Source organism: Bubalus kerabau, chromosome 6 (assembly GCF_029407905.1).
Source record: "Bubalus kerabau isolate K-KA32 ecotype Philippines breed swamp buffalo chromosome 6, PCC_UOA_SB_1v2, whole genome shotgun sequence".
In the NCBI taxonomy this organism is placed as follows: domain Eukaryota; kingdom Metazoa; phylum Chordata; class Mammalia; order Artiodactyla; family Bovidae; genus Bubalus; species Bubalus kerabau.
Window position 1 is genome coordinate 9,984,592 of NC_073629.1, and position 24,275 is coordinate 10,008,866.

The window sequence follows — 24,275 nt, forward strand, 5'->3', positions numbered from 1 at the left end:
CTCCATGTGCTGCCAGAGTACTGTGGAGAGGCTGTGATTTCTCCATTTATTTCACCTAGTTGTGTTTCTCTCTTCACCCCAGATGTGAGTTACTCAAGGGTCAGGGCTGCTTGCTGTACTCCCTTCATCTCTGTACCCCAGCTTGGGTATCAGATAGGAAAAGAAATGTCTGTCAAATGCAGAGTCGCAAGAAACTGTTCACATCACACTCACGAGAGGAAAACCAGGGGCCAGAAGGGAACTAACTCTTCTGCTAGAGTGTCTGTGGTTTTTGACAGTCATACTCCTGGGGCCCTCTGGGGACTGAGAAGAGAGCACGGGAGGTTGCAATTCTACGTCTCTAATCTAGGGTCACTGAACAAGGGGGCTGGGGAAAAAAATAGGTAATGGTACGGGTTGTGTGGGGCAGTCTGTTTTAATGAAACTCGCTATTTATATATTTACAAACACACACACATACATACACACAAAGAAAAAAAAGGAAACAAAAATAGATATTACAGCATAATAAAAATTACAACTGAGTACTGTGAGCTGGAGGTGGGATACCCACCCGGCAGCACACCCCCCTGATGTGCCATCTAAGGGCCTGGAGACGGGACAGCTGGAGGGAGACAGAAGGCTCAGCCCACAGATGGCCCTGTCCTCCTGAGGGCTTCCTTGTCATTTGTTCCTGGCATTCAACCCTTCATGTCCTTCCTGGTCAGGAAGGGAGAGGGGGGAGCAGGGAGCATGGGGAGGTACAAGCAGGAAGGAGAGAGAAAACAGACACTGAAGAAGGGGAAGTTAGGGCAGGCAGCTCTGAACCACCATGGGGCAGGAGTCAAACAGGAGCAGGAAGCTTCTATTCGTCATCCCAGGATCAGGCAGGGGCAAGGAAGAAGGAACAGGGAAGAGCAGACAGGAAAGGGGAGATGCGGGCGGTGGGTGACTCGATTATCTCTCACGGTCTCTTTTGGGCAGTTCCGCTTTATGTCAACGTCAAGTCTGAGCCAGACCCAGAGAGGTTCCATGACAAACTAGTGGTTTATGTCCCAGTGGGACAGATGATCTAGGAAGCGAACTGCAGAGCTGGCGGGAAAAGCTGGGGTCCTCTTCAGTAAGACACAGATCCTGGTTCCCGGGGAGTGATGAAAAGGACATCGGCTTTGGCATTGATGCAGTAGGTGACGATGAGAGAGAAGACGAGGATGCCGAAGCCCACTATCAGGGTGATAAACTGCAGGAGGGGTGGGCAGGGGAGGAGAAAGGTGTTCTCAGAACTCCAGGCAGCTGTGGTAACTGCTCGGGGCGGGGAGGCAGGGCACTAGAATGCTGGAGCTGGCTCTAAGCGCCAAGTACTGAACCATCACAGGCAGCATCTCCCCAGTCTGGGGACTCAGCCTCCCCATTTGGAAAGAGGAGTAAAATACCTCTGTCCTTGCTTTGCATTTTTTTACTTAGATTTTAAGCATCCTGAAGGCAGGGCCATGACCTTGATTCTCTGGTGGCCAATAACGTGATTGTGACCGGGGCTCAATAAGCATTAGAGCAACATTCTAGCTCCGGTAGGTGGGTGTGCCGGGCAGTAGTGGAGCTGGGGAAGGGCTCATACTGTCCCCTTGGGTCTCCACAGGTGCACACGGCCAGGACGAACACATACGCAAACTGTCCGTGAGGACAGGCTTCCTAACGGTGCGTGCTGGCTGACCAGGGACAGATGTGCAGCAGGTTTGGGGGGCAAATGAGAGCTAGCAGGGGTAAGAGACAAGAGGCAATAGAGAGAGGTCAAAGAGACCTCTGCCACCCACCCTCCCCATCTCACCTCCAGCTCTTTGCTGGCTATCAGAAATATCCGGGCGCGGATGTCTTTCCAGCGGCTCTCGGTCCACGTCGAGTATTCGGTAGAGCCCCACTGCTTCAGTTCAAAGGCAGGGGACAAGGCCCTGGCCAGGCGTGCCGTGGAACGCACACAGTGGGGGAGTCGGTCCGTCTCATTGGCGTTCAAAGGGCCCTGAACCCAGGTGTACTCGTACAGCTGCACAGGACACAGGCCACAGCAAGGGGCTGACGCAGACCTCTCTCACCCACTCCCTTTACCATCTGGTTAGTCCGTTTTGACCCAGGCTGCTGCCTCTTCAGTATTCGAGTTCAATGGGCTGCATCCCTCCACCTCTCCACCCCAATCCCTTGGGTCCAAGCCTAGGAGATCCAGCAAACTTCCCAGTGGAATGGGGGTGGAGGGGGCCCTGGGGTCACCTCTGATGTCCACTACCACTCACATCCTTGTTTTCATTGGGGACTTGACTCGGGTCCTGGCACTGCTCTCGGGTAAGGTCCATCACCTTGCCAGTCAAGTTGGCCAAGGCATACTGTACAACGTAAGTGGCGTTGGTGGGGCTGGAGACGGCGATGTAATGCTGAAGAGGCCCATCACCTGGGCGGAGACCACACGGAAAGGGGGGATTCAGTGGGTGGCGGGGGTGGGGCGGTGGTGAGGCGCAGATGGGCAGGGCCAGAGAGAGCCCAAGATTGGCAGCAGCCAGAGAAGAGAAAGTCAAGAGAAGAGAATCCAACAAATTTCAGGAGGAGGAGAGGAAAACGGGGGACAAGAAAATAGGAAAAAGAAAGAAATAAAGATTAAATCAAAATGATGACTTTTTCTGTATCCCTTCCCTTGGTTAAGGACTCCACCCCACGCCAGGTACTCACCCAGGTAGGACCTGAGGTCCGGCCTGAGGATAGACTGGAACCATGAGTTGTTGGCTCTAACCAGGAACCCATAGAGCAGGCGGGTAACCTAGGATGGGGATATGGGGGAGCCCAAGCAAAGTTTTATTAGTAGAGATTTCTGTCATGGGGTAGGAACCAGATTGGCCAGACACTGGGGTAGGGAAAATGGTGGCTGGTGAGAAGACACAGACGAGGCCCGCTGGGGGAATGCCCAGGGCATCAGCGGTCCTCACCCGCACATCCAGGCCTGCTAGATGCCAAGGTGCGGGAGACCAGGCAGGGGCCAGGATAAAGGATGCGGTAGCCCACTGTGTGCCAGGGAAGTCGCTCAGTCGTGTCCAGGTCTTTGCGACCCCATGGACTGTAGCCCACCAGGCTTCTCCATCCATGGAATTTTCCAGGCAAGAGTACTGGAATGGGGCGCCATTTCCTTCTCCAGGGGATCTTCCCAACCCAGAGGCCTCCATTGCAGGCAGACGCCTTACCGTCTGAGGCACCAGGGAAGACAGACAGAAAGGAACAGGGGCCCACTTGCTCCTACCGTGTGGGGATCAGCCTGTATGGTGTCATTGAAGCTGGCTCCTCCTGCGAGCCGGTACAGGGCGCGTGCCAGCACCGTGGCCACACCTGCCAGAGCCTGCAGGAGGAGAAGAGGGGCTGAGTGGCCCAGACCCCTGACCCCCAACACTAACACGTAAGCCTCGTGCACTGTGGTCCCCGTGCTCCCCCCAACCCGGTGCTACCTTGGCAGTGTCTGTCACAAAGTTCAGGTCCTCTTCAGGGCTCTGCCCTGCAGGGTAGGTCACATTAATGTTCTCAGCAGTGTCGTAAATGCTTTGGTAATAGCTGCCAGGAAAGCCGGAATGAGCCTTGGCTGCACTCAGCCAGGGCCCAGCCCTTTCCTCCCTCCACTGTCCCTCCTGTACGAACTCGGGGGTCTCATTTTTCCTCATCCGAGGATGAGGGAAGAGAGAAAATCAGGATCCCATATTGAAGAAGGAACAGAGAATGGGGAAGTATGAGCGCAGGTGGGAGTGCTTGAATACAAAGACTTGTGTGACCGATAAGACAGAGGAGGCAAATGAGACCAAAATGCAGAATCTGCGCCTTCCTGGGAGATCCTAAAACATCAGCAACACTTCTGTGTCATTTGGGTCAGAGATACAGGAGGGTGGCTGAGAGAACCCTACCACGCATTATCAGAGCAATCGTATGATCGTTTCAACGCACATTCATAGTGAAGGTGGCTTGGGAGCAGAGGGTGACGAGCAGGCCTGCCCACAGACATGTAACACTACACAAGGTCAAACCACCTCAATACTCATTGGAGCCCCAAGGAGGCAGATCTCAGAAGAGAAGGTAGGAGGAGAGAGCTCCCAGCCTCTACCATCACTGAATAGCCTGCCCCACAAGGAATCAAGTCAATCACATGGTCAAGTCCAACGTGTGTTCAAATGATGGATCACCTCTCACCACACAGCAGTACAGAAGATAGGTTTGGAGAAGAGAGCTGACCTTACATACTGGAACTGTCACCACCCCAAATAAATGAGAAGGTGCTACTGGGCAGAGGCTGGAGAACCAGAGCTTATGCATTTTGACTCAGAAACTCACTTGGGGGCTTCCCTGGTGGCTCCGTGGTCAAGAATCTGCCTGCCAATGCAGGAGACGTGGACTCGATCCCTGGTCCAGGAAGATACTACATACCATGCACCAACTAAGCCCCTGCACCACAACTACTGAGCCTGTGCTCTAGAGCCCAGGAGCCCCAACTACTGAGACCACACACCACAGCTACTGAAGCCCTCGAGCCTCGAGCCCGTGCTCCACAACACAATGAAAAGCCCATGCACTGCAACTAGAGCGGTCCCCACTCGCTACAGCTAGAGAAAAGCCTGCAGGGCAACAAAGACCCAGTACCACCAAAAAAAAAATAAGTAAGTTAAAAAAAAAAAAAAAGAAACTCACTTGGCCTGTTGGAAGAAGGGAAGGGAGGCTGGGGGCCTAGCAATCCAGCCTGAGTAAAATCCCATGGCCCTAGCCATCGAGTTAGGGGCAGTTTAGGGATGTCAGGACTGGCAGAAAAGTGACTAGCATGGCCTTGCCCAGTATCTCTGGAGCCCCCTCAGCTGCAGGAACATTTTCACACCCACACTGAACCACACGCAGTTGCCACACAGTAAGAACTTGTGACATTTCAGGGTGAGTACCGTCTGTGTCCCCCGCTGGCCAGCCCCGGGCAGGGACAGCTCCATGTCCTCCGGCCACAGGCTCCCCATCACCACTCTACTGTGCGTTTGTAACGATGCCCTCTGCTGGCAGCCCTGGGGAACTCAGGCCCCTGGAGAGCGTGGAGAGGTGGAACCACGGATGAGGAGTACCGAGCTACAAAGGGACTCAGCTGAGGATTGTTTTCTAAAATGAACATCTCGTCCAATGAGAGGATCGTGTGAGATGAGAACAGGACACTGAGCAAAGAACACAGATTGGCCTGCGGTTCTGGAGAGGGCGGCATGGGGACAGGGGCGGGCAGGGGTTCCTCTTGACACAGGGACACTGTCCCTCTGCGGGCCTCAGACTGCAGAACAGACCCTCTTCAGGAATGACAAGGAGGCGGGCTGGGCAACGCTTACAGGTTATGGAAGGAATCAGAGTGGTCAGCAAGAACAACGCCAGAGACGTTTCGCGCTCGAAGAAATCGCTGCAGAGAAGACGGTGGCAGAGGCTGGGACTGATTCAGCCTCCTGAGGACCACGGTGGGGACACCAGCGCCACTCTGCTCCAGGGTGCTCAGGAGCGCCTCCACCTGGGAGAGGAGGGGCATGAGCTGACGGAGGCTGCGAGGGGAGGAAGCAGGAGGTCCCTCAGTCCTGAACTGCTCCCCAACTTTCAAAGCAGCCCTAAATCCGCCTGGGTCTAAATCCTGCAAGCCTTTTGGGATCAAGCCTCTCTGGATTTTCCTGCAGCGTCTACTATCCTGTTTAAATCACCACACAAAGAAGGAAGAGATCAGTGGTTGTTGTTTTTTTTTTCCCATATTTATAGGTAAACCCAACTGCCCTCAGGACATTGTCTTAGCCCATGTCTTACTAATTATTTACTGTGCAGAACTGGAGGAGCAAAAAATAATACAAAACAGTGCTGCGTGCCATACCAGTAGTCCAGTCTAGGCTGTAAGAGGCAAGGGTGATAGTGAAGCTGGGCTGGCAGGAAGAGGACCTCAGGGATAAAACAGAGCTACAGCTGTACTTTGAGGGAGGGAGGGTCTTGAACAAGGAGTGAGGGAAGTGGAAAACAGTTTGGGTAGGGAGTCTGACACAGCCAGGAATGGGGCAGGGTAAGCAGGACAGCTGGGTCCCTGGGGTAGCAGGGAAGAAAGGAGACACCCACACCCTGTCCTAAGTGGGCTGTGATAGTTCGCTAGGTACCGAATGATCAGAGAACCCATCCCAGGGAATAGTGACAAGAGCTGAGCTTATGGTTTTCCCAGGGAACTGGAACAGGTGGGGAGTTCACCCTTTTAGTCAACACCCAACCTAAGGTCCTGTCTCACACGCCCTGGAGGCCGGTGGGGATAAGGCCAGGGCAAGCCCATATTTTGAGCTGCTGAAACAGGAAGTGAGGGGGAGAGATGCTCAGGTTACCTGGTTTAGTACAGTTTCATTTTTCTGAGACATGGGGTCGGTGTGCATCCAAAGCTCTAGTGAGTTTCTTAAGGCCACCTGGAGGTAAGATGAAGGAGCAACGTTTATAATTAGTCTCCCCTTCTGGCCCATACCAGGAAGAAAGGAGTGGGAGCAGAAGTCAAGGGAAGAGGCGGCAGCACCTTCAGTGAGGACGAGGGAATAGCTGAGGGAAAGCTTTGAGGAGGCAAGGAAGAGGCGGGAGGAGACATGCCACACACCTGTCCCAGCTCCACAAACGAGTCGATGTTTTCTAGCTGCACAGGAAACTTGCCATTCTCCATGTCGTAGACCATTCTCGAGCTGCCAATGTAGTCAAAAGTTTCCTGAGGGGCACAGACAAGTGGGAAAGGGAACAGAGATCCCAAAGCATGAGGGCAGCCTCAGTGACCCGGGGCCAGATCCTCAGAGCTCTTGGCACAAAGGCTACTACTGTCCGCGTTCTCTCAACTGCTGGCCAGCCGAGTCACACGACCCTGCCCTCCTCCCGACACTGCCTCCTCACATGTGTGTGTCACAGGACTTCCTGAGCCCAGACATGGGGAGAGCAACAGTGCATAGGCCCAAGGCAGACACCAGCTGTTATGTGCCTGCTTCTTGCATCTCCCCTCACCTCCACCCACTCAGCCACAGTTGCTGGTTCCCCTACTCCATGGCCGGGCTGTGGTGGCGGCAGGAAGAGGCGGGAGCCTCAGGGATCCTGGGTGAAGGAGGCAGGGGAAGGGTCCACAGAATAAAATAAATAGACTGCAGCAGTGGGGGAGTGAGGGAGTCGGCAGTTTAGCAATTCTGGGTCAGGGTACAAATGCTTCCTGTGATGAGGGAGCCTGAAGGGGAGACACGGAGACTTTCCAGAAGCTGAATAGCAACTGGGCCAAGGGCTGAGATCTTCCCACACCATAGCCCCTCCCACCTTTACCACCTGCTTCTTCCCGCCATCCCACCCCAGCGAAAGAGCGCTCACCCCTTGGAAGAAGACAAACATGACGTTGCGGGGCAGGGTGTCCGCATCAGGCGCCTTCTGTAGGGCTTCGGCTGCGGCCAGCTGCGTGACGAAGGAGGCCACGGCGCTTTCAGCCCCTGGGGCCACGTTCCAGAAAAAAGAACGGCTGTCCAGCTGGATGCAGCAGACAAGGCAGAGGGGGTGCACTTTGAAAATGGAAACTCGGGCCAGATCCTAGTCCCCCCTTCCCCTGCTCTGGCCAAGAAAACATCCATATCCTGGAGCAATGGCTAGACACCCACAGTCCAGATCCTGCTCCGTCTGAGGCTCCCCACAGTAGCAACCTAGAGGCCTGATAAGCCTGTCCTCTCTGTTGCAGTCCTGCCCGCCCTGATCGGGCCAACACTCACTCGGGTGGCAGCCACCACCACCCTGTCGTCGGGCTCCAGCGTTCCAGATGTGTTTATAGGCTTCAGCAGGCTCCACACGTTGTAGTCGGACAGGGGGTCGCAGACGATTTCTGAACAGGACACAGGGAGAAGGCGGCTATGGAGGCAGCCTCTGACCAGGGCCCACGGACTCTGTGAGTCACTTCTCCGGCTCCGTTCTTCCACGTTGCTTTCTCTGCCGCTGGAGACAACCTACCTCGATTTGTGTGGAACCGGTCCCCCTTCTTCAGCCCTATGCTCCCTGCTCTGCCCAGCGCCCCCTGCTGAGCCTACCCTGCCCCTACAGCGGTCTCAGCCACGCTCGCTGGCTGCCCCTTCCGCCCACCGGGTGCTCCCTGCTCTGGCCAGTGCCCCTGCTGGGCCCACTCTGCCCCTACAGTGGTCTCAGCCACGCTCGCTGGCCGCCCCTTCTGCCCACCGGGTGCTCCCTGCTCTGGCCAGTGCCCCTGCTGGGCCCACTCTGCCCCTACAGTGGTCTCAGCCACGCTCGCTGGCAGCCCCTTCTGCCTACCGGGTGCTCCCTGCTCTGGCCAGTGCCCCTGCTGGGCCCACTCTGCCCCTACAGTGGTCTCAGCCACGCTCGCTGGCCGCCTCTTCTGCCCACCCACTGCTCCCTGCTCTGACCAGCGCCCCCTTCTGGGCCCACCCTGCCCCTACAGTGGTCTCAACCACGCTCGCTGGCAGCCCCTTCAGCCCACCCCGGGCAGCCAGCTCACCCCAACGTGCCCCACCTGGGCTGATGCTGAATGAGCTCTGGATGAGGCTGCGCCGCATGCAGGTGACGGTGCTGACGACAGCGTGCATGTGTGAGAAGAGCTGCATGGCGCACAGCGGGAAGGCCGGCGCCGAGCCGTTCGGACTCAGGTTGTGATCTCGGTAGCACTACAAGGGGAGGAGGACCCTAGTGAGGCTGGAGCTGTAGCGTCCCTCCCACACCCAACAAAAGGAGGAGGGCCCGGCTCCATCCTTCAGCCGCTCCCACATCTGTCCCTGAGCTACAGGCCTGTACCCTGTCTGGTACAACCACAGGGGCTATAAGGTCAAAAAGAACAAGTCACCAAGAGGTGCCAAGGGTCACAGACTCAACGACTTAGCAGGGGCTGATGAAATTACCCTATACCAAATGGCCTGGTTCAATATGGAGCTTTGGTCACTGTTTCTAATGTGATTTGCTGTAAAGAGCACCAAACTGGGAGATGAAAAAGCAAATTCAAGACACCCTGGACATCAACTCACCATGAAACTTTTGCACAAACCTCTTAACTGCTCTGTGTATCAAAATTAGAGAACATTAGCTTAGAATTAGAGAACACTAGAGCTAAAAAGAACTTCAGAAATTACTAAACTGAATCTCTCAATTCCTAGTCCAATGCTCTTTCTTACCATACAAAGTGTTCTTAATCATGGCTCTACAGCTTATCTCATATTAAACATTCTTTATGTTTTGTTCTAGTCTAAAAGCCTTTAATGTTATACTTTAAGGCAGAAGAGAAATAGGAGAGGGGAATATGAAAAAAATAAACCTCTTGGCTCTTCTTGGAGCAATGGCCTTTCAGAGGGTAGACTAGTACAATGAGGCTCCCTCCAAACAGGAGGAGAGCCTGACAAATAATTCTAAGTAAGAAGTGCTAAGAGCTGGCAGAGTCATTACCTGCTTAATGACATTAGTTTCATTTTCATCTTCAAGAAGAAAGATGGGGAAACTGAAGTCTTCATAAGCCAAGCCATCGCCCACCTTGTTCCACTGAAAGGCTCTGCAGTGAGCAAACTGTGACCCATAAGAGTTGGAATAAATACCTGAAAGGGAGGACAGGGGATAGGATGTTGGGACACCAAGCACTTAGAAACCAGGTAAGGGAGGAGGGCTAGGCTATCACAGAGTTGGGACTAAGAGTTCCAGAGGGAGTGACTCAAAAAGAAGCAAGCATCAACTTCTCATCACCTACAGTAAAACAGACACTGTATCAGGGACCCCTAGGCTAGCCAGTTGGGGATCTGAACATGTGACAGAAAGGGAGAATGGAAGGTAAACAGAGGATGGGGGAGCAGGAGACAGAAGAGATGAGAGGCAAAGACAAAGAAATCTTGTTTGGGAGGCAGTTGCTCACAGTACACACAAACATGTACTCCTTCACAACCTCCACCCCCCAGAGAACGAAGCAACGATGAGCCCTGGGTGACAGCAGTCTGCCCTGACCCACTGGGGCTCTTACCAAACCCATCATTGGGACACTGCACACTGGGAGAGAAGCCTGAGGCAGGACTGGGCTTGGCTAAAGACACTGCAAGACCAGCAATTCGGCCGGATCTCCCCTTCAGCTTCTCCATCACATCCCTGGAATGGGGCAACAATGCCATGAACGAAGGCAGGGAGATTATCAGGCAGCCTGACATCCTGCCCTCTAGGGTGGAAACAAATGCGGAATTAGGGGAATCACCACTGCTGACTCATTTCTTGTCTTTTCGGTCTTTTAGCTTCTGAACGAAAACTATGACCTAATCTGAGCTCAAGGCTTCATCTCATCTACCCCTCTCTGTACATCCCTTTCCTTCCTGGGGTCCTTACACACCCAGAGTTCTACTTACAAGGTCACCGAGACTCCTTTTGATGGCACATCTTTTGCTCTGAGCACCAACCCACCCCCTGCCTGGCAGGACCAGGGAAGCCGAGGGCAGTTTACACTCACAAGCTGGAAGACTGTTCCCTGACTCTCCCCTTCTCTGGATGCATTTCCCCAGCAGGAACACCGAGTTCTTACCTGGTAAAGAGTGTGCCCTCTAGCAGAACCACGTAAGGGGGGTTAGGGCCATCAGTCAACACCCACTGCAGGTCCTCTTCCTTCTCTACTACGTGGATAACCCCTGTGTCCCCACTAATGGAAGCTGCCAGGATAGAATGAGTCAAATTAAAGCATCCACAGCTAACAATTCTGACTTTGCCTCACTGATTCTGCAGATTATTCACCACCATCACTGCCCCCCCCACCCCACTTCCAAAATGTCACAAGACATTGGGTTAATGCAGCCAACTCTAGAGTGAAACTGAAGGGCAGAACTGCCCTGGTTCCATCTGAAGATTACTAGGAAAGAATGGAGGACAAAGGAGCTCAGAAGTCTTACTACAGGCCTTGCTTGTTAAATGTCAGAAAGGCTCTGTGATCTTCATTTTCTTGTCCTCTTCCCTCAACCTCACTAAGGCTTATATACGAGATTCTGTAGCAGTAGACACCAAAGTTTTTAAATATGTGTTTTCTCCAGAAAATGGCAGGCTCTAGATGTCAAGCCTGGAGTTCCAGCACTAAATCTTCCTTTGTGCAGATTTCCGTGCCCTCATAGCCTCCATGGATCTCTATTCCTTTGCCCTATTTGGGTAAGACTTCACTTGCTTTTGGTCAGTTTTGGGTAAGGTTAAATCAAGAGGTTCAAGGAGATCTGTAGAACAGAACTTCCCAAATTATGGTCCTCAAAGAGATTAGATGTGCTGATATTAAAGTCCTCTCATTTCTGGGGACCAAGCATCTTCAAAGAGCTTAGGCTGTTCAAAGAGTTAGGCTGCTCCAGGCCAGGAGCAGACACATATATTACCCCAGGATGCTTTACAGATAACTTGGAAGTATCTCATACTATAGGGAAAGAGTTAAAGAAAAGGAAAGGAAAGAAAGCTATAGATTACCCCTTCTGAGCACTTTTAAAAGGGTCCAATTGAAACAGAGCATTAGAAACAGAAAATCAAATCTAGGTCTTTAACTCCAAATTTAAGAGGGTGTAGCTTGCTCAGGATGGACAGATATGAAGTAAGATTTAGAAATAAGTAGGCTGGAAAGGAAACAAGATCCTAATGAGGAAGTGGCCAGAGACCAGCCCCTCCTCTCTTGCCCCTCCATATTGGCTCCAGGCTTTATCTCTACAGGCTACTGCTTTGCTTCCCACAGGGCTGCTCAAAGGACATGTAGCAGAACGACTCAGTCCCAGAGGGGATATTGTAGAGCTCAGCTTCAAGAGGATGGGAGCCTCGCTTTTTGCACTAAAGTGGAGTTCCAGCAAGATCAGCAGTACAGTCTGATCTCAGTCCACACTGGACCTGGCTCCCTTCTCCTCACAAGCCTAATTTAAGAACAAGGTCCGACAAAAATTTTAATTGGAACTGTTTGGGAGTTAACGCACTCCCAGTACTTGCTGTAACAAGGACATGGATAATTAACACAGGATATAGCCAGGGGATGGGTGGGTAGAAAAACAGTAATTGCCACCTTGAGCAAGTCCTTCACTTCCAGTGTCTAGTTTTTTACAACCGAACGAGGTTTCAGACAATTACAAAGTACTGCTGAGATGGCACTTAGCATCACCAATAAACATCTATTAAAGGTGCTCTGACTTTCAGCTTTGTGCACTTATATTCTAACCATTTTTACGGGAATGAACAGATTCAGAGGGAACCAATTTGATGAAGAAGCCACGATCTGACTCTAAGTTTCCTGCTTCCCTGTAAAAAACTACATTCTACCAAAGCTACTATCCAACAAACAAAATCTGAAGACAACAGGTGAAGTAGCAAGGAACTGGAGAATTCAGCCTTTTGATTACAACTTTTTTCCCTCATAGTTTTATAACCATATCAGGTTGACATGGGACACATTTACAAAACATAAAGACAAATTTAAATGCTTTATTATTTCCTCTTGCAACTATTTGGCTTTCTCAATGTCTTCTTCTTCAAAGGGTTCACTGCCTTAAAGAAGCTCATTTTGGTTCCAAAAAGAGCATTCAGAGTGCAGATGATGACTGGACTTCATAGAGTATGAGGCTTCTTCTCCTAAGAAAGAGTATGGCTTTCTACCTAACTTACTGGGTGGTTAAGAGTCCTAGATTAGAACTTAGACCACCAAATCCAAGCTTTATCACTGACCAGCAGGGCAATCTTGGAAGTTACTCACTTCTCTAAGTCTCTGTTTCATATTGGTAAGATGGGGGGTAATAACAGGGGCTACTTCATGAGGTTGTTGTGATGGTTAAATGATATGCACACATAAGAAGTTTAGTATGTAGTATTTCCTCAGTGTTTGTTCTTATTAATTACCTCGCCTGATTTGACAAATGGTTCTCTACCACCTACTACCCTCATCGCCTAGTTTGTGTTGAGGTTACCTACAAGACTTGAATCATTACACCCAGGGCACAGACTGAAATGTCAACGGCCACGAACACAGTTCCCAATCTCAACTCACACTGGCAGCCAATCTGATGAGTAGCATTAAGCAGACGGACACAAGGAGCTGTTTTATTTAAGGGGATGTAGATCTTCCTCTCCACTGAGTTTCCTTCACACAAACCTGATCAGAAGATAAAAAATGTAAGAAGAAATTGGAAGACATTGGTGCTAGCCTCTGTCATACCACAACTAGGTTGAAAGGTTTTGGGTATATCATACTTCCCAAAATGGGACTGATGTCTACCCTTCTCACCTCCTAGGAACATTACTGGAATAAATAAATGCACTCAGCTATGTACTACAGAGGGTTGCTACAAATCATAAAGCGACAGACACTGAAGCTTAATGAGAAAACACTTGATTCATCAAAGCAAAGGCATTTAACATTAGATGTACCTGATTCTGGTTGCATACTCAACCACACTTCCATTCTTCTACTCTGTATATACATCACTAATTAGTTAATAAACTGGTGCCAAGTCTAAGAATATAGATTACAACAACAACAAAAGTCTCCCTGAGACATTTTTCCAGGAATCTGAACAGAACTGGGAGAAAACTTATTCCATATACCCTGTCAGTTAATCTATTATTAGTAAGTAATTTGTGTGTGCCCACAGTGTGGGGCAGCTAGTTTTCCCTTTGTTGTTGTTGTTTAGTCACTAAGTCCAGTGCCACTCTTTTGTGACCCCATGGACTGTAGTCCCCCAGGATCCTCTGTCCATGGGATTTCCTAGGCAAGAATACTGGAGTGGGTTGCCATTTCCTTCCCCAGGGATCTTTACCGACCCAGGGATCTAATCAGCGTCTCCTGCATTAGCAGGCGGATTCATCACCACTGAGCCACCAGGGAAGCCCAGTTTCTCCTTTGGAGATCTTTAAAACAAACAATCTCAATTTGGGGGAAGGTATCATCATGTCTATAAACAGGCATGTTTGCATTTTAGGCCCTCATATACCAGAAAGTAAATGCGTGTAGGTAAACACCTGTGCACATTATAAATGCCTAAAGTTCCTTGAGTCATTATTTCACAGCATAAACAGTTAAGAGAACTAATATCTTACCTTAGTCTCACTTTATTAATGGGACAAACGGAGGGGAAGCACAGGGACGCGGGTTTACGATGGAATAAAACGAGAAAGAAATAAGGCATCTACCTTCCTTCGCGCCGCAATGCACCCACAGAACCAGGCGCTTTCATCTTAAAAGTCTAAACGCATTGGAAAGAAAGCTGAACTCTTAACACTTGTCCTTTCTGATTTTGAGTGGGGTGGCTGGGCCGTGGGGGAAACGAGGTATCCCGGCAAAGTGGGAGAGAGTTGAGCTGGAAGTTCAAGAAGAGGCCTGGAAGAGGAAAGAGACTTGACCTGCCGCGGGGGAGAAGGGGCCCCTCAGGTCCAGGCAAAGGGGGAACTTTTGTCGTAGGAACGAAAAAGAGAGGATTTACAGGGTGGGGGGACGGAGGGGCTGCGGGGACCAGATGGGAGACGGCAGCGCTCGCGGCTGGGCAGATCCGGAGGGTTCTCCTTACAGACTGGAGCTCACGGGCAGGGGAGGCCTCACCTGCCAGTAGGACGCAGAAAGACAGAAGGCGAAGAAGACTCCTACTTCCCGGGTCAGCCACACAGCTGCCCCCAGCGGTGGCCATCTTGCCTCTCAGCTGAGCGGAAACCTCAATTCCCACCTTCTCAGGCAGTGGCCTCTCTAGGCCAACCCTGGTTCCGTCTCTATGGCCCGGAGCTCTGGGGCCGGAAGTTCGTATCCATGGAACTTCCGGGAGTCGATGCGGAGGGACGCTGACGTGGAGGCGACCATAGGGCGGCAGGGAGTGTCAGGACTCGGATTAACAGCTCGGAGCCTGAAGGATGCTAACCAAATTTGAGACCAAGAGTGCGCGGGTTAAAGGTAATGGAGATTAAAAGAGGGACCGCGGAGGTTGGATGTCAGGGGCAGCCCTGTCACTGGGGAAGAGAGAGGGAAGATTTAACGGGCTGAATTGGGCCCACCGTACGAACCTAGAGGAACCTGAGACAGAGGGAGGCTATTAGGCCTGGCGGGCGATTCACCTGCAGTCCGGTCGCCTTTAGTGTGCCCTTGGGATTTGGTTTAACTGTAGTGGTTAACGCACCGCGGGAGGTTCGTTTGGCTCGCCCCCTGTTTCTTTCTCCTCCCCTCTCCTGGGTGCTGTACTGCTACTTTTATTCTCATCTCAAAGCTCTATACAGTCAGCAAAAACAGGACCGGGAGCTGACTGTGGCTCAGATCATGAACTCCTTCTTGCCAAATTCAGACTAAAATTGGAGAAAGTAGGGATAACCGCTAGACCATTCAGGTATGACCTAAATCAAACCCCTTATGATTATACAATGGAAGTGAGAAGTAGATTTAAGGGACTAGACTTGATAGACAGAGTGCCTGATGAACTATGGACGGAGGTTCGTGACATTGTAGAGGAGACAGGGATCAAGACCATCCCCATGGAAAAGAAATGCAAAAAAGCAAAATGGCTGTCTGAGGAGGCCTTACAAATAGCTGTGAAGAGGAGTGAAAAGCAAAGGAGAAAAGGAAAGCTAGAAGCATCTGAATGCAGAGTTCCAAAGAATAGCAAGGAGAGATAAGAAAGCCTTCCTCAGCGATCAATGCAAAGAAATAGAGGAAAACAACAGAATGGGAAAGACTAGAGATCTCTTCAAGAAAATTAGAGATACCAAGGGAACATTTCATGCAAAGATGGGCTTGATAAAGGACAGAAATGGTATGGACCTAACAGAAGCAGAAGATATTAAGAAGAGGTCGCAAGAATACACAGAAGAACTGTACAAAAAAGATCTTCATGACCCAGATAATCACGATGGTGTAATCACTGACCTAGAGCCAGACAATCCTGGAATGTGAAGTCAAGTGGGCCTTAGAGAGCATCACTATGAACAAAGCTAGTGGAGGTGATGGAATTCCAGTGGAGCTATTTCAAATCCTGAAAGATGATGCTGTGAAAGTGCTGCACTCAATATGCCAGCAAATTTGGAAAACTCAGCAGTGGCCACAGGACTGGAAAAGGTCAGTTTTCATTCCAATCCCAAAGAAAGGCAATGCCAAAGAATGCTCAAACTACCACAGAATTGCACTCATCTCACACGCTAGTAAAGTGATGCTCAAAATTCTCCAAGCCAGGCTTCAGCAATACGTGAACCTTGAACTTCCAGATGTTCAAGCTGGTTTTAGAAAAGGCAGAGGAACCAGAGATCAAATTGCTAACATCCGCTGGATCATCAAAAAAGCAAGAGAGTTCCAGAAAAACATGTATTTCTGCTTTATCAACTATGCCAAAGCCTTTGACTGTGTGTATCACAATAAACTGCAAAATTCTGAGAGAGATGGGAATACCAGACCACGTGACCTGCCTCTTGAGAAACCTATATGCAGGTCAGGAAGCAACAGTTAGAACTGGACATGGAACAACAGACTGGTTCCAAACAGGAAAAGGAGTATGTCAAGGCTGTATATTGTCACCCTGCTTATTTAACTTATACGCAGAGTACATCATGAGAAATGGTGGCCTGGAAGAAGCACAAGCTGGAACTAAGATTGCTGGGAGAAATATCAATAACCTCAGATATGCAGATGACACCACCCTTATGGCAGAAAGTGAAGAGGAACTAAAAAGCTTCTTGAGGAAAGTGAAAGAGGAGAGTGAAAAAGTTGCCTTAAAGCTCAACATTCAGAAAACGAATATCATGGCATCTGGTCGCATCACTTCATGGGAAATAGATGGGGAAACAGTGGAAACAGTGTCAGACTTTTTTTTGGTGGGGGGGGGGGGCTCCAAAATCACTGCATATGGTGATTGCAGCCATGAAATTTAAAGACACTTACTCCTTGGAAGAAGTTATAACCAACCTAGATAGCATATTAAAAAGCAGAGACATTACTTTGCCAACAAAGGTCTGTCTAGTCAAGACTATGGTTTTTCCAGTGGTCATGTGTGGATGTGAGAGTTGGACTGTGAAGAAAGCTGAGCGCCAACGAATAGATGCTTTTGAACTGTGGTGTTGGAGAAGACTCTTGAGCAACTGTGAGCAACTGAACTGAACTGAATTGGATTTGAATTTCAGATAAAAAGCAAGTAACATTTTAGTATTGTTGGTTATCTGAAATTCAAATTTAATGGGACGTCTTTTATTTTTATTTCCTGAATATGACAGCTCTAAAACTTGTGCGTCACTGAATGTAGGTGGATTGCAAACAACTGATATTGCAATAGTAGTCTCTTAGAATGTTAGAATGGCAGAGGCAGAGATTTGGGGAAAATATTTGTACCTTGACTCTTTACTAATATAAAATTTTTTTATAAAAGATGCAGCATAACAAAGTGGTTAGAAACTTGCTATTTGGAGTCATATGGGCTTACTTTGGAATTCTGAAACATTCAGTAATGAACTTGGAGAAGGCAATGACAACCCACTCCAGTACTCTTCCCTGAAAAATCCCATGGATGGAGGAGTCTGGTAGGCTGCAGTCCCTGGAGTCCCTAAGAGTCAGACACGACTGAGTGACTTCACTTTCACTTTTCACTTCCATGCATTGGAGAAGGAAATGGCAACCCACTCCAGTGTTCTTGCCTGGAGAATCCCAAGGACGGCAGAGCCTGATGGGCTGCCGCCTGTGGGGTCACACAGAGTCAGACACGACTGAAGCGACTTAGCAGCAGCCACAGCAGTAATGAACTGCAGGACTTTGGGCAACTTAACATTTCTAAATCTATTTCCTTATCTGTAATACATGAATAATTAACATTCTTTTTTAGAATTAAAATGAGAAAGTATATAAAAGATGACTGGTGTAGACTCAATAGCTCAAAAACTGGAGGCCATTGTTAACGGGAGAATAAGTTTTGAGAAGTTTCTATGTCTCTTGGGAATCTTGATCATAAAGAAGAGTGCCATTAAGAATTCCTGGATGGTTGAAATGTGTCTTTATAATCCTGAAGCTTTCTCTTCTGCTCCTAATTTCCTTATTGGGCATAGGGAAGAAAATTGGCCAGGGAGGGAATATCAAGATATTTGAGAGTTAATATCTATTAATGAATGTTCCTGTACATAATGGGAATGAGAGTGGGGAATGTGCAACCTAATGAAAAACGGACAGCTTAGAAGAAGAAATAAAAGTGTTAAATAAATAAATGAAAATATTCTTAACCTCACTAGTAATGAAAGAAGTGATGTTAGAGTACTAAAACAAAATAACAAATAACTGATAACATCCCATTCTCAGTACCTTCAGAAACTTGGTCAGACTTTATGTTGATACAGTCTTTTTGCAATCAAATAGTATCTACCAAAATGTTAAATGTACATACCCTGTTCCTGAACAAATCTCATTTCTAGTCTTTAGTGTAAATCAGTAATAATACAAACAGACTGGATTATGTGTGGAAACATCTTCATTGGATCATCTTTTCTGGTAGATAAAAAGGGAAAAAACTTAAATGCCCATTAGTAGAATAGTTTAAAAAGTGGTATATTTGTACATTGCAGTCATTAAAACGAAAGAGGCTAAGTCTAGATGTACTTAAAATGTTATGAGATACATTATATGTAGTTAAGTGAAAACAAGTTTGTAAAATATTAAAATGTTATCTCCATTGTCATAAAACAATATGTATTGCATTAAAAACCTGAAAGTATACTCTCCAAACTTCTGTGGACTCCCATTTCCAGTCATAATGGAGTAACAGAGACCAGGTTTATCGTCCCACCTTAAATACCTGCACAACTGAACAAAACGTGTGAAACAAAAGCTTTTCAGACATTGGAAAACAGGCAGTGCAGGAGAGTGATTCTTGCTTGTTCAGTCACTCAGTCGTGTCCCAACTCTTTTTTGACCCGGATGGACTGTAACTCACCAGACTCCTTTGTCCGTGGAATTTTCCAGGTAAGAATACTGGAATGGGTTGCCATTTCTTACTCCATGGGAATGACTCTTGAGAAAAGGGAAATAAACAAGATGAGTCCGGCTTCCCTCATGGCTCTGTAGTAAAGAATGCCTGCCAATGCAGAAGACGGGTTCAGTCCCTAGTCTGAGAAGATCCCACATACCACAGAGCAGCTAAGCCCGTGAGGCTTAACAACTGTTGAGCTCGTGCTCTAGGACTTGGGAGCCGCAACTACTGAGCCTATGTGCCTCAGTACTGAAGCTCGCATGCCCAAGAGCCTGTGCTCCACAACAAGAGAAGTCACTGCAATGAGAAGCCTGCACACTGCAATGAAGAGCAGCCCTTGCTCACCGCAACTCGAGAAGAACCTGCACAGCCCCAAAGACCCAGCACAGCCATAAATAAATAAGTAAAATTTCTTTAAAAAAAAATCAAGATGAATCCTATGATTGTGTTAGCTTGTTACCTGGAGAGAGTTTCCAGGCTGAAGTACAGGGAGGAGGAGAAGAGCCCTGTGGTCTCACTGAGAAGACAGAGTTTAGAGTTCGGGGAAGCCAAGATAGCTAGAATTTGCTGGACAAAATACTAGAGAAGGAAGAGGAACTGCACAGAGGAACTTGAAGTTCTGCAGGGGATCCTGTCAGGCCTTTGTCCGAGTACTAATGCATGTGAGGAAATAAACCAAGGCCTGGGAAAGAACCACTGGAGAGGAGAAGGCAGAACTATCCATGGAGCTCACATAGAGCTGGGAATAATTTGTGTTCCCACTGGCCAGTATAGACCTCCTAATACTATAGGGCATCATATAGAAATCTCAAAAGGGTATTGCTTTAACAGTGATGCCAGATCAGATCTAGGCTAAAGGCTGCTGTGGACCCATCCAAAACTTAAAAAGCAAGCCTTAAAAGGATCAACTAATTCCAAGTGACTGCATCCTACATCAGAGCCCAGCAGTATTTAAGGTAATATAACAAAAAAACCCAACACATGATACCATATAAGTCATAATGTGTGGCATCCAGTGAATGAATATATGAACCCAGTTTTTACTTAGCTGTCCCATTTTCTTATCACAGTTGGCAGGAGGTGACATTGTGGGGCTTACTTTGCTCATTGGATCATTGTCTTTTTTTTGTTTTTTGTTTTTTTAATCCAGGACTCAGCTTTCACCCCAAAAGACCCTGGATCCTGACCAGTTTACACAATGGAGTCATCCAGTTATGGGACTATCGGATGTGTACCCTCATTGACAAGTTTGATGAGCATGATGGTAAGATAACAGTTTCTAGGAAGAAGCTAAAAGAAATATAAGTATTGTTTTCTGGAGTAGTTTAAGCTTTCTTTAGGATTAAAGAACATGGGAGGGATAGAACTGGAAAATTCTGAATAAGAATCACCTTGGAGACTCGGAGCATAACTGTCTTTTTAACATGTATTGCCTGCTTTCTTCCCTAGGTCCAGTACGAGGCATTGACTTCCATAAGCAGCAACCACTGTTTGTCTCTGGAGGAGATGACTATAAGATTAAGGTATAGCGGGCCTGTCATGACTTGGAGTAAAGGACAGGCAATGTGAAGTTTGGGAATCACAGAAGGGACTGAAAAGCCAGATGTCTCATTTGTATAGAGCTCAGGCTTTTGACATTATCCAGAGCATCCAGTGAACATTTATTGAATGCTTACTATGTTGCAGATGCTGTTTTTTATTTTTAGAATTCAAAAGTAAGTAAGAAATGGTCTCTGTTCTCAAGGAGCTTTTATTCTAGTGGAGGAGTTAAATATACACCCTAATAATGACATGTACAGATTAGTGAATATACCATAGATAAACAAAGTGAAATGGGTAAGGACAATCTAAGTACAAGAACAAAAAGCATGACATAGCTGGATACATTTGAGAAACTATAATTAGTTTTGGATAAAATCTGGAAGAAGTGAGAGGAGCAGAAGATGAGAAGGGCCGGATTATGGAGGACCTCTCTGTAGTACTCAGAAGTTTGGATGTTATCATACAAATAACAAGGAACCATTAAAGGAGTTTAAATAGAGGGGTGATACTAGATTCACGTTTACGTACTTATTTATTTGGCGGGACTGGGTCTTTGTAGCTGTACAAGCTTTTCTCTGGTTGCGTGAGTGGGGGCTACTCTCTCATTGCTACGTGCAGGCTTCTCATTGTGGTTTCTTCTCTTGCTGTGGGGCACAGGCTCTATAGTGCACGGGCTCAGGAGTTGAGTGTGTGCACAGGTGTAGTTCTTCCGTGGCATGTGGGATCTTCCCGGACCAGGAATCAGACCTGTGTCTCCTGTATTGGCAGGCCGTTTCTCACCACTGAGTCACCAGGGAAGCCCCCAGGTTCACACTTTTAAAATAAAAAAGGTTACTTAAATGGCAATATAGAGAGAAGATTGGATGACTCAGGCAAGACTGGAGGCAGATACTAGTTAGGTCATTTGCAAATGGTCATTGCAAAAAAAAAAAAAAAAAAAAAAAATGGTTATTGCAAAAGTCCATGTGCGAAAGGGACAGAGCGTGAGCTTCGGCCGTGACATTAAAAATGCAGAGGAAATGACGTATCCAACCACACCAGAGAAATTTTCTTCATGGAAAAAAATAATCTTTTTCAGAAGCTACCTTAGGAAGCTACAAATTACACAGTAGGACTTATGTAACAGGCATGAGGAGTGACAGCTACCTGTAGAGAAAATGTGCATTAGAATGATAGGGAGCACAGCTCCCTTCCTAGATTTTAGGCACTGATCCTGGGGGCAGGCAGTGGAAGCTTGGACCACCTGATGGGCCTCAGGAGCTCCTCAGGCTGTCTCTCCTTGGTCATATTTCTAGAAAAGTGATGACCACTGAGTATTACGCATGGTTAACTTGGGTTCTTCATGATCTGTTTAAGACAAACACTGAGTGACATTTAAGAGAACAATTTTTTCCCAAAGTCATTAGTACTTTTGAAAATGAATTATCTTTCATTTACTTGCAGTGTTCAGATCAGTAGAGCAAATCAGTAGAGACAGTTGATTAATGGTTGTCTGGAGGTTGAGGGGATTGGGAGAAAATGAGGAATGACTCCTAATGGGTATAGTTTTCATTTGGTGGTAATGAAATGTTCTAAAATTGATTGTGCTAATGGTTAAATAACTATGTATTAAGAACTACTGAATTCTAGAATGGGTGAATTATATGGGATTTGAATTATATCTGAAAGATGTTATTAAATAAAGAAATTAGCTAATTGATGGGTATGTAGTGCTGTCATGCTGGGATTTATATTTCTCTGATGAAAGTAGGATCATCTTGAAAAGTCATATTTGTGGACCATCATATTTTTTGCTACACCCAGATAAATGTAGCATTAGTGTAATCCTGATTTACAAAGAGTAAGATAGGAATCACAAATGGCTCAGGTCTAAAAACCCTATAGGTCTTTCAGAATTCATAGTTCTGGAACTTGATAGAGGCATATAAAGGAATCAAGATGATTTGAAGCAAGAAATAATGGAAGTTTAAAAAACTGAACTCTATAAGGGGGAAAAAGCTAGTTAACACAATAGTATTTATGGTATAGTCTAATTTTTGTGTGAAAGTCAAACTCCACTGTATGCATGTGTATTTATAGATGACTCAACAGATGAAGGTGAGGATATTCTAATATTTTCACTTTTTGTGTTGTTTATCTTTTCTCATTTCTGCTGCACATCCCTTTTGTGCACCTACTAAGTGTTAGCTGCTACATTAGATGCTGGGGGTGTAGTGTTGAGCAAGATGGACAAGGACCCTGCCTTTAGGGAGCTTACATTCTTGTTTGGAAATGCTGGATTTGGGGTTATTCAAATTTGTTACAGGAAATGGATCATTTGTGATTTATGAAAGAAAACAATTTTTAAGTAAAAATAGGAAAAAATAGTAATAGGCTGGCCTGGATAGATTATGCTGCTGCTGCTGCTAAGTCGCTTCAGTCGTGTCTGACTCTGTGCAACCCCATAGACGGAAGAAGCATTAAATTTTATAGAAGGAAAAAAGGCGTCTGTTTTCTTTTTATACTTTTGGGAGTTTTTCTGGATGGGAAGTGTGAGCTGTCTTACATTTATGGTCTTGGTTTCAGCGTCTTTCTCAATTGTGTCCATTGATGCCTGATACTTGGATAACTGTCTTAACTTCTTATCTAAATATGATATTTTTCTGCTTAGCTCAGTCTATCTGAGCAATGTTGTATTTTCCATAGTGTTGAGTTAAAGTATATTTGCATGATAGGTGAGTACAGACCATGAATGTATGGGCATCATTTGCCATCAAGCCTAACAAAAGATGATGCTATATGTTATATTATTGTTTCCTTTGAAGTCATATCCGTCCTACTTTTTTTTTTACCCACAATTAAGGTGATAGGTAAGCACCAAGTAAGGGGTCTGTATTCAAGCTAAGAACACAATTATTCAGTAGAACAGTTTCAAGCTGAGCCTTAGATAAACATTTTGTCTTATTAAATAGACATGATTTCTTCCCAGAAAAAAAGAAAAACCTTTCCATCATTTTATCTTTTAGGTTTCCTTAGCCTTGCTTTTTCCTCTCCCCACACGTGTGTAGCTGACTTACGTTTTCATTCGTAGTCTTTTCCCCTCCAACCTTAAACAAGATTTCCTGTCAAGATTTCTGCCTATTTAAAGATGCCAAAAGATAAATCCCAGCTTGTTTATTGAGAAACCTGGGCCTTATGGAGGCTCACAACTTTATGTCCTTATTCCTTTAGTTGAATTTTTGTCTTTGCAGGTGTGGAATTACAAGCTTCGGCGCTGTCTCTTCACATTGCTTGGGCACTTAGACTACATCCGCACTACATTTTTTCATCATGTGAGTAACTGTTGTGGCTCTAGCTTTGGAGCATTCTTCAGTTTCCCTGTAGGAATCTTCTCCATTCTCCTGAAGAATGCTTTTGATGACAGAATCACATTATTGATTCTTCTAGGATCTGTAGAGTGTTGGCCTCTCTGCTTTGTTTGCTTCTGTAAGAGGAAGCACTCGGAGTTATGTTTGAATTTAATTGGATTCAGTGGCCTTTATGAGGAAGGCATTGATTCTCTGTAGGGAAAAGTAGAGATTTGATTTTAAATTTGCTGAACTGGCAAACAGAAGTTTGCAGGCTAATCACATGTGGGGTGTTACTAAGTAGGTGTTTCTTGGAGGAATGTCAAGATAAGATGCCATTTTGACGCTAACCAATGTTTTGAAGCATTGACAATCATGTGCTTTTATCCTAGGACTTTAGGGTCTGGTAGAGGCTGTTCCCTGCGCCGAGCTTACTACCTTTTTTGATTTTTAGGTTTCATAGCAGACAGAT

General features: G+C 47.1%; 2 protein-coding genes across 4 annotated transcripts in view; one reads left to right on the plus strand and one right to left on the minus strand.

The window, feature by feature from the left end:
• Positions 1-431: 431 nt before the first annotated feature.
• Positions 432-14,717, minus strand: NCSTN (nicastrin). 2 transcript variants are annotated; one of them, XM_055583858.1, is made up of 17 exons: positions 14,561-14,717; positions 13,013-13,117; positions 10,547-10,670; positions 10,001-10,122; positions 9,439-9,584; positions 8,519-8,669; positions 7,749-7,858; positions 7,360-7,512; positions 6,617-6,721; positions 6,357-6,434; positions 5,346-5,518; positions 3,456-3,558; positions 3,254-3,349; positions 2,692-2,779; positions 2,262-2,416; positions 1,805-2,017; positions 432-1,219 (listed from the first exon to the last, which is right to left on the minus strand). In XM_055583858.1, exons 1-17 carry the CDS (start codon positions 14,643-14,645, stop codon positions 1,097-1,099), a joined length of 2,130 nt encoding a protein of 709 aa, XP_055439833.1. In that variant the 5' UTR covers positions 14,646-14,717; the 3' UTR covers positions 432-1,096. The 2 variants fall into 2 exon arrangements, with proteins under 2 accessions (XP_055439833.1, XP_055439834.1); XM_055583859.1 differs by lacking the exon at positions 14,561-14,717 and adding an exon at positions 14,062-14,497.
• A 30-nt stretch (positions 14,718-14,747) lies between these two features.
• COPA (COPI coat complex subunit alpha) overlaps positions 14,748-24,275 on the plus strand; it is a 43,974-nt gene continuing 34,446 nt past the window's right edge. For both annotated transcript variants that reach the window (XM_055583855.1, XM_055583856.1), the window contains exons 1-4: positions 14,748-14,902; positions 20,086-20,199; positions 20,385-20,458; positions 23,708-23,788. In XM_055583855.1, the coding sequence (XP_055439830.1) occupies positions 14,863-14,902; positions 20,086-20,199; positions 20,385-20,458; positions 23,708-23,788 (309 nt within the window). In that variant the 5' untranslated portion in view covers positions 14,748-14,862. The remainder of the gene's footprint in view (positions 14,903-20,085; positions 20,200-20,384; positions 20,459-23,707; positions 23,789-24,275) is intronic.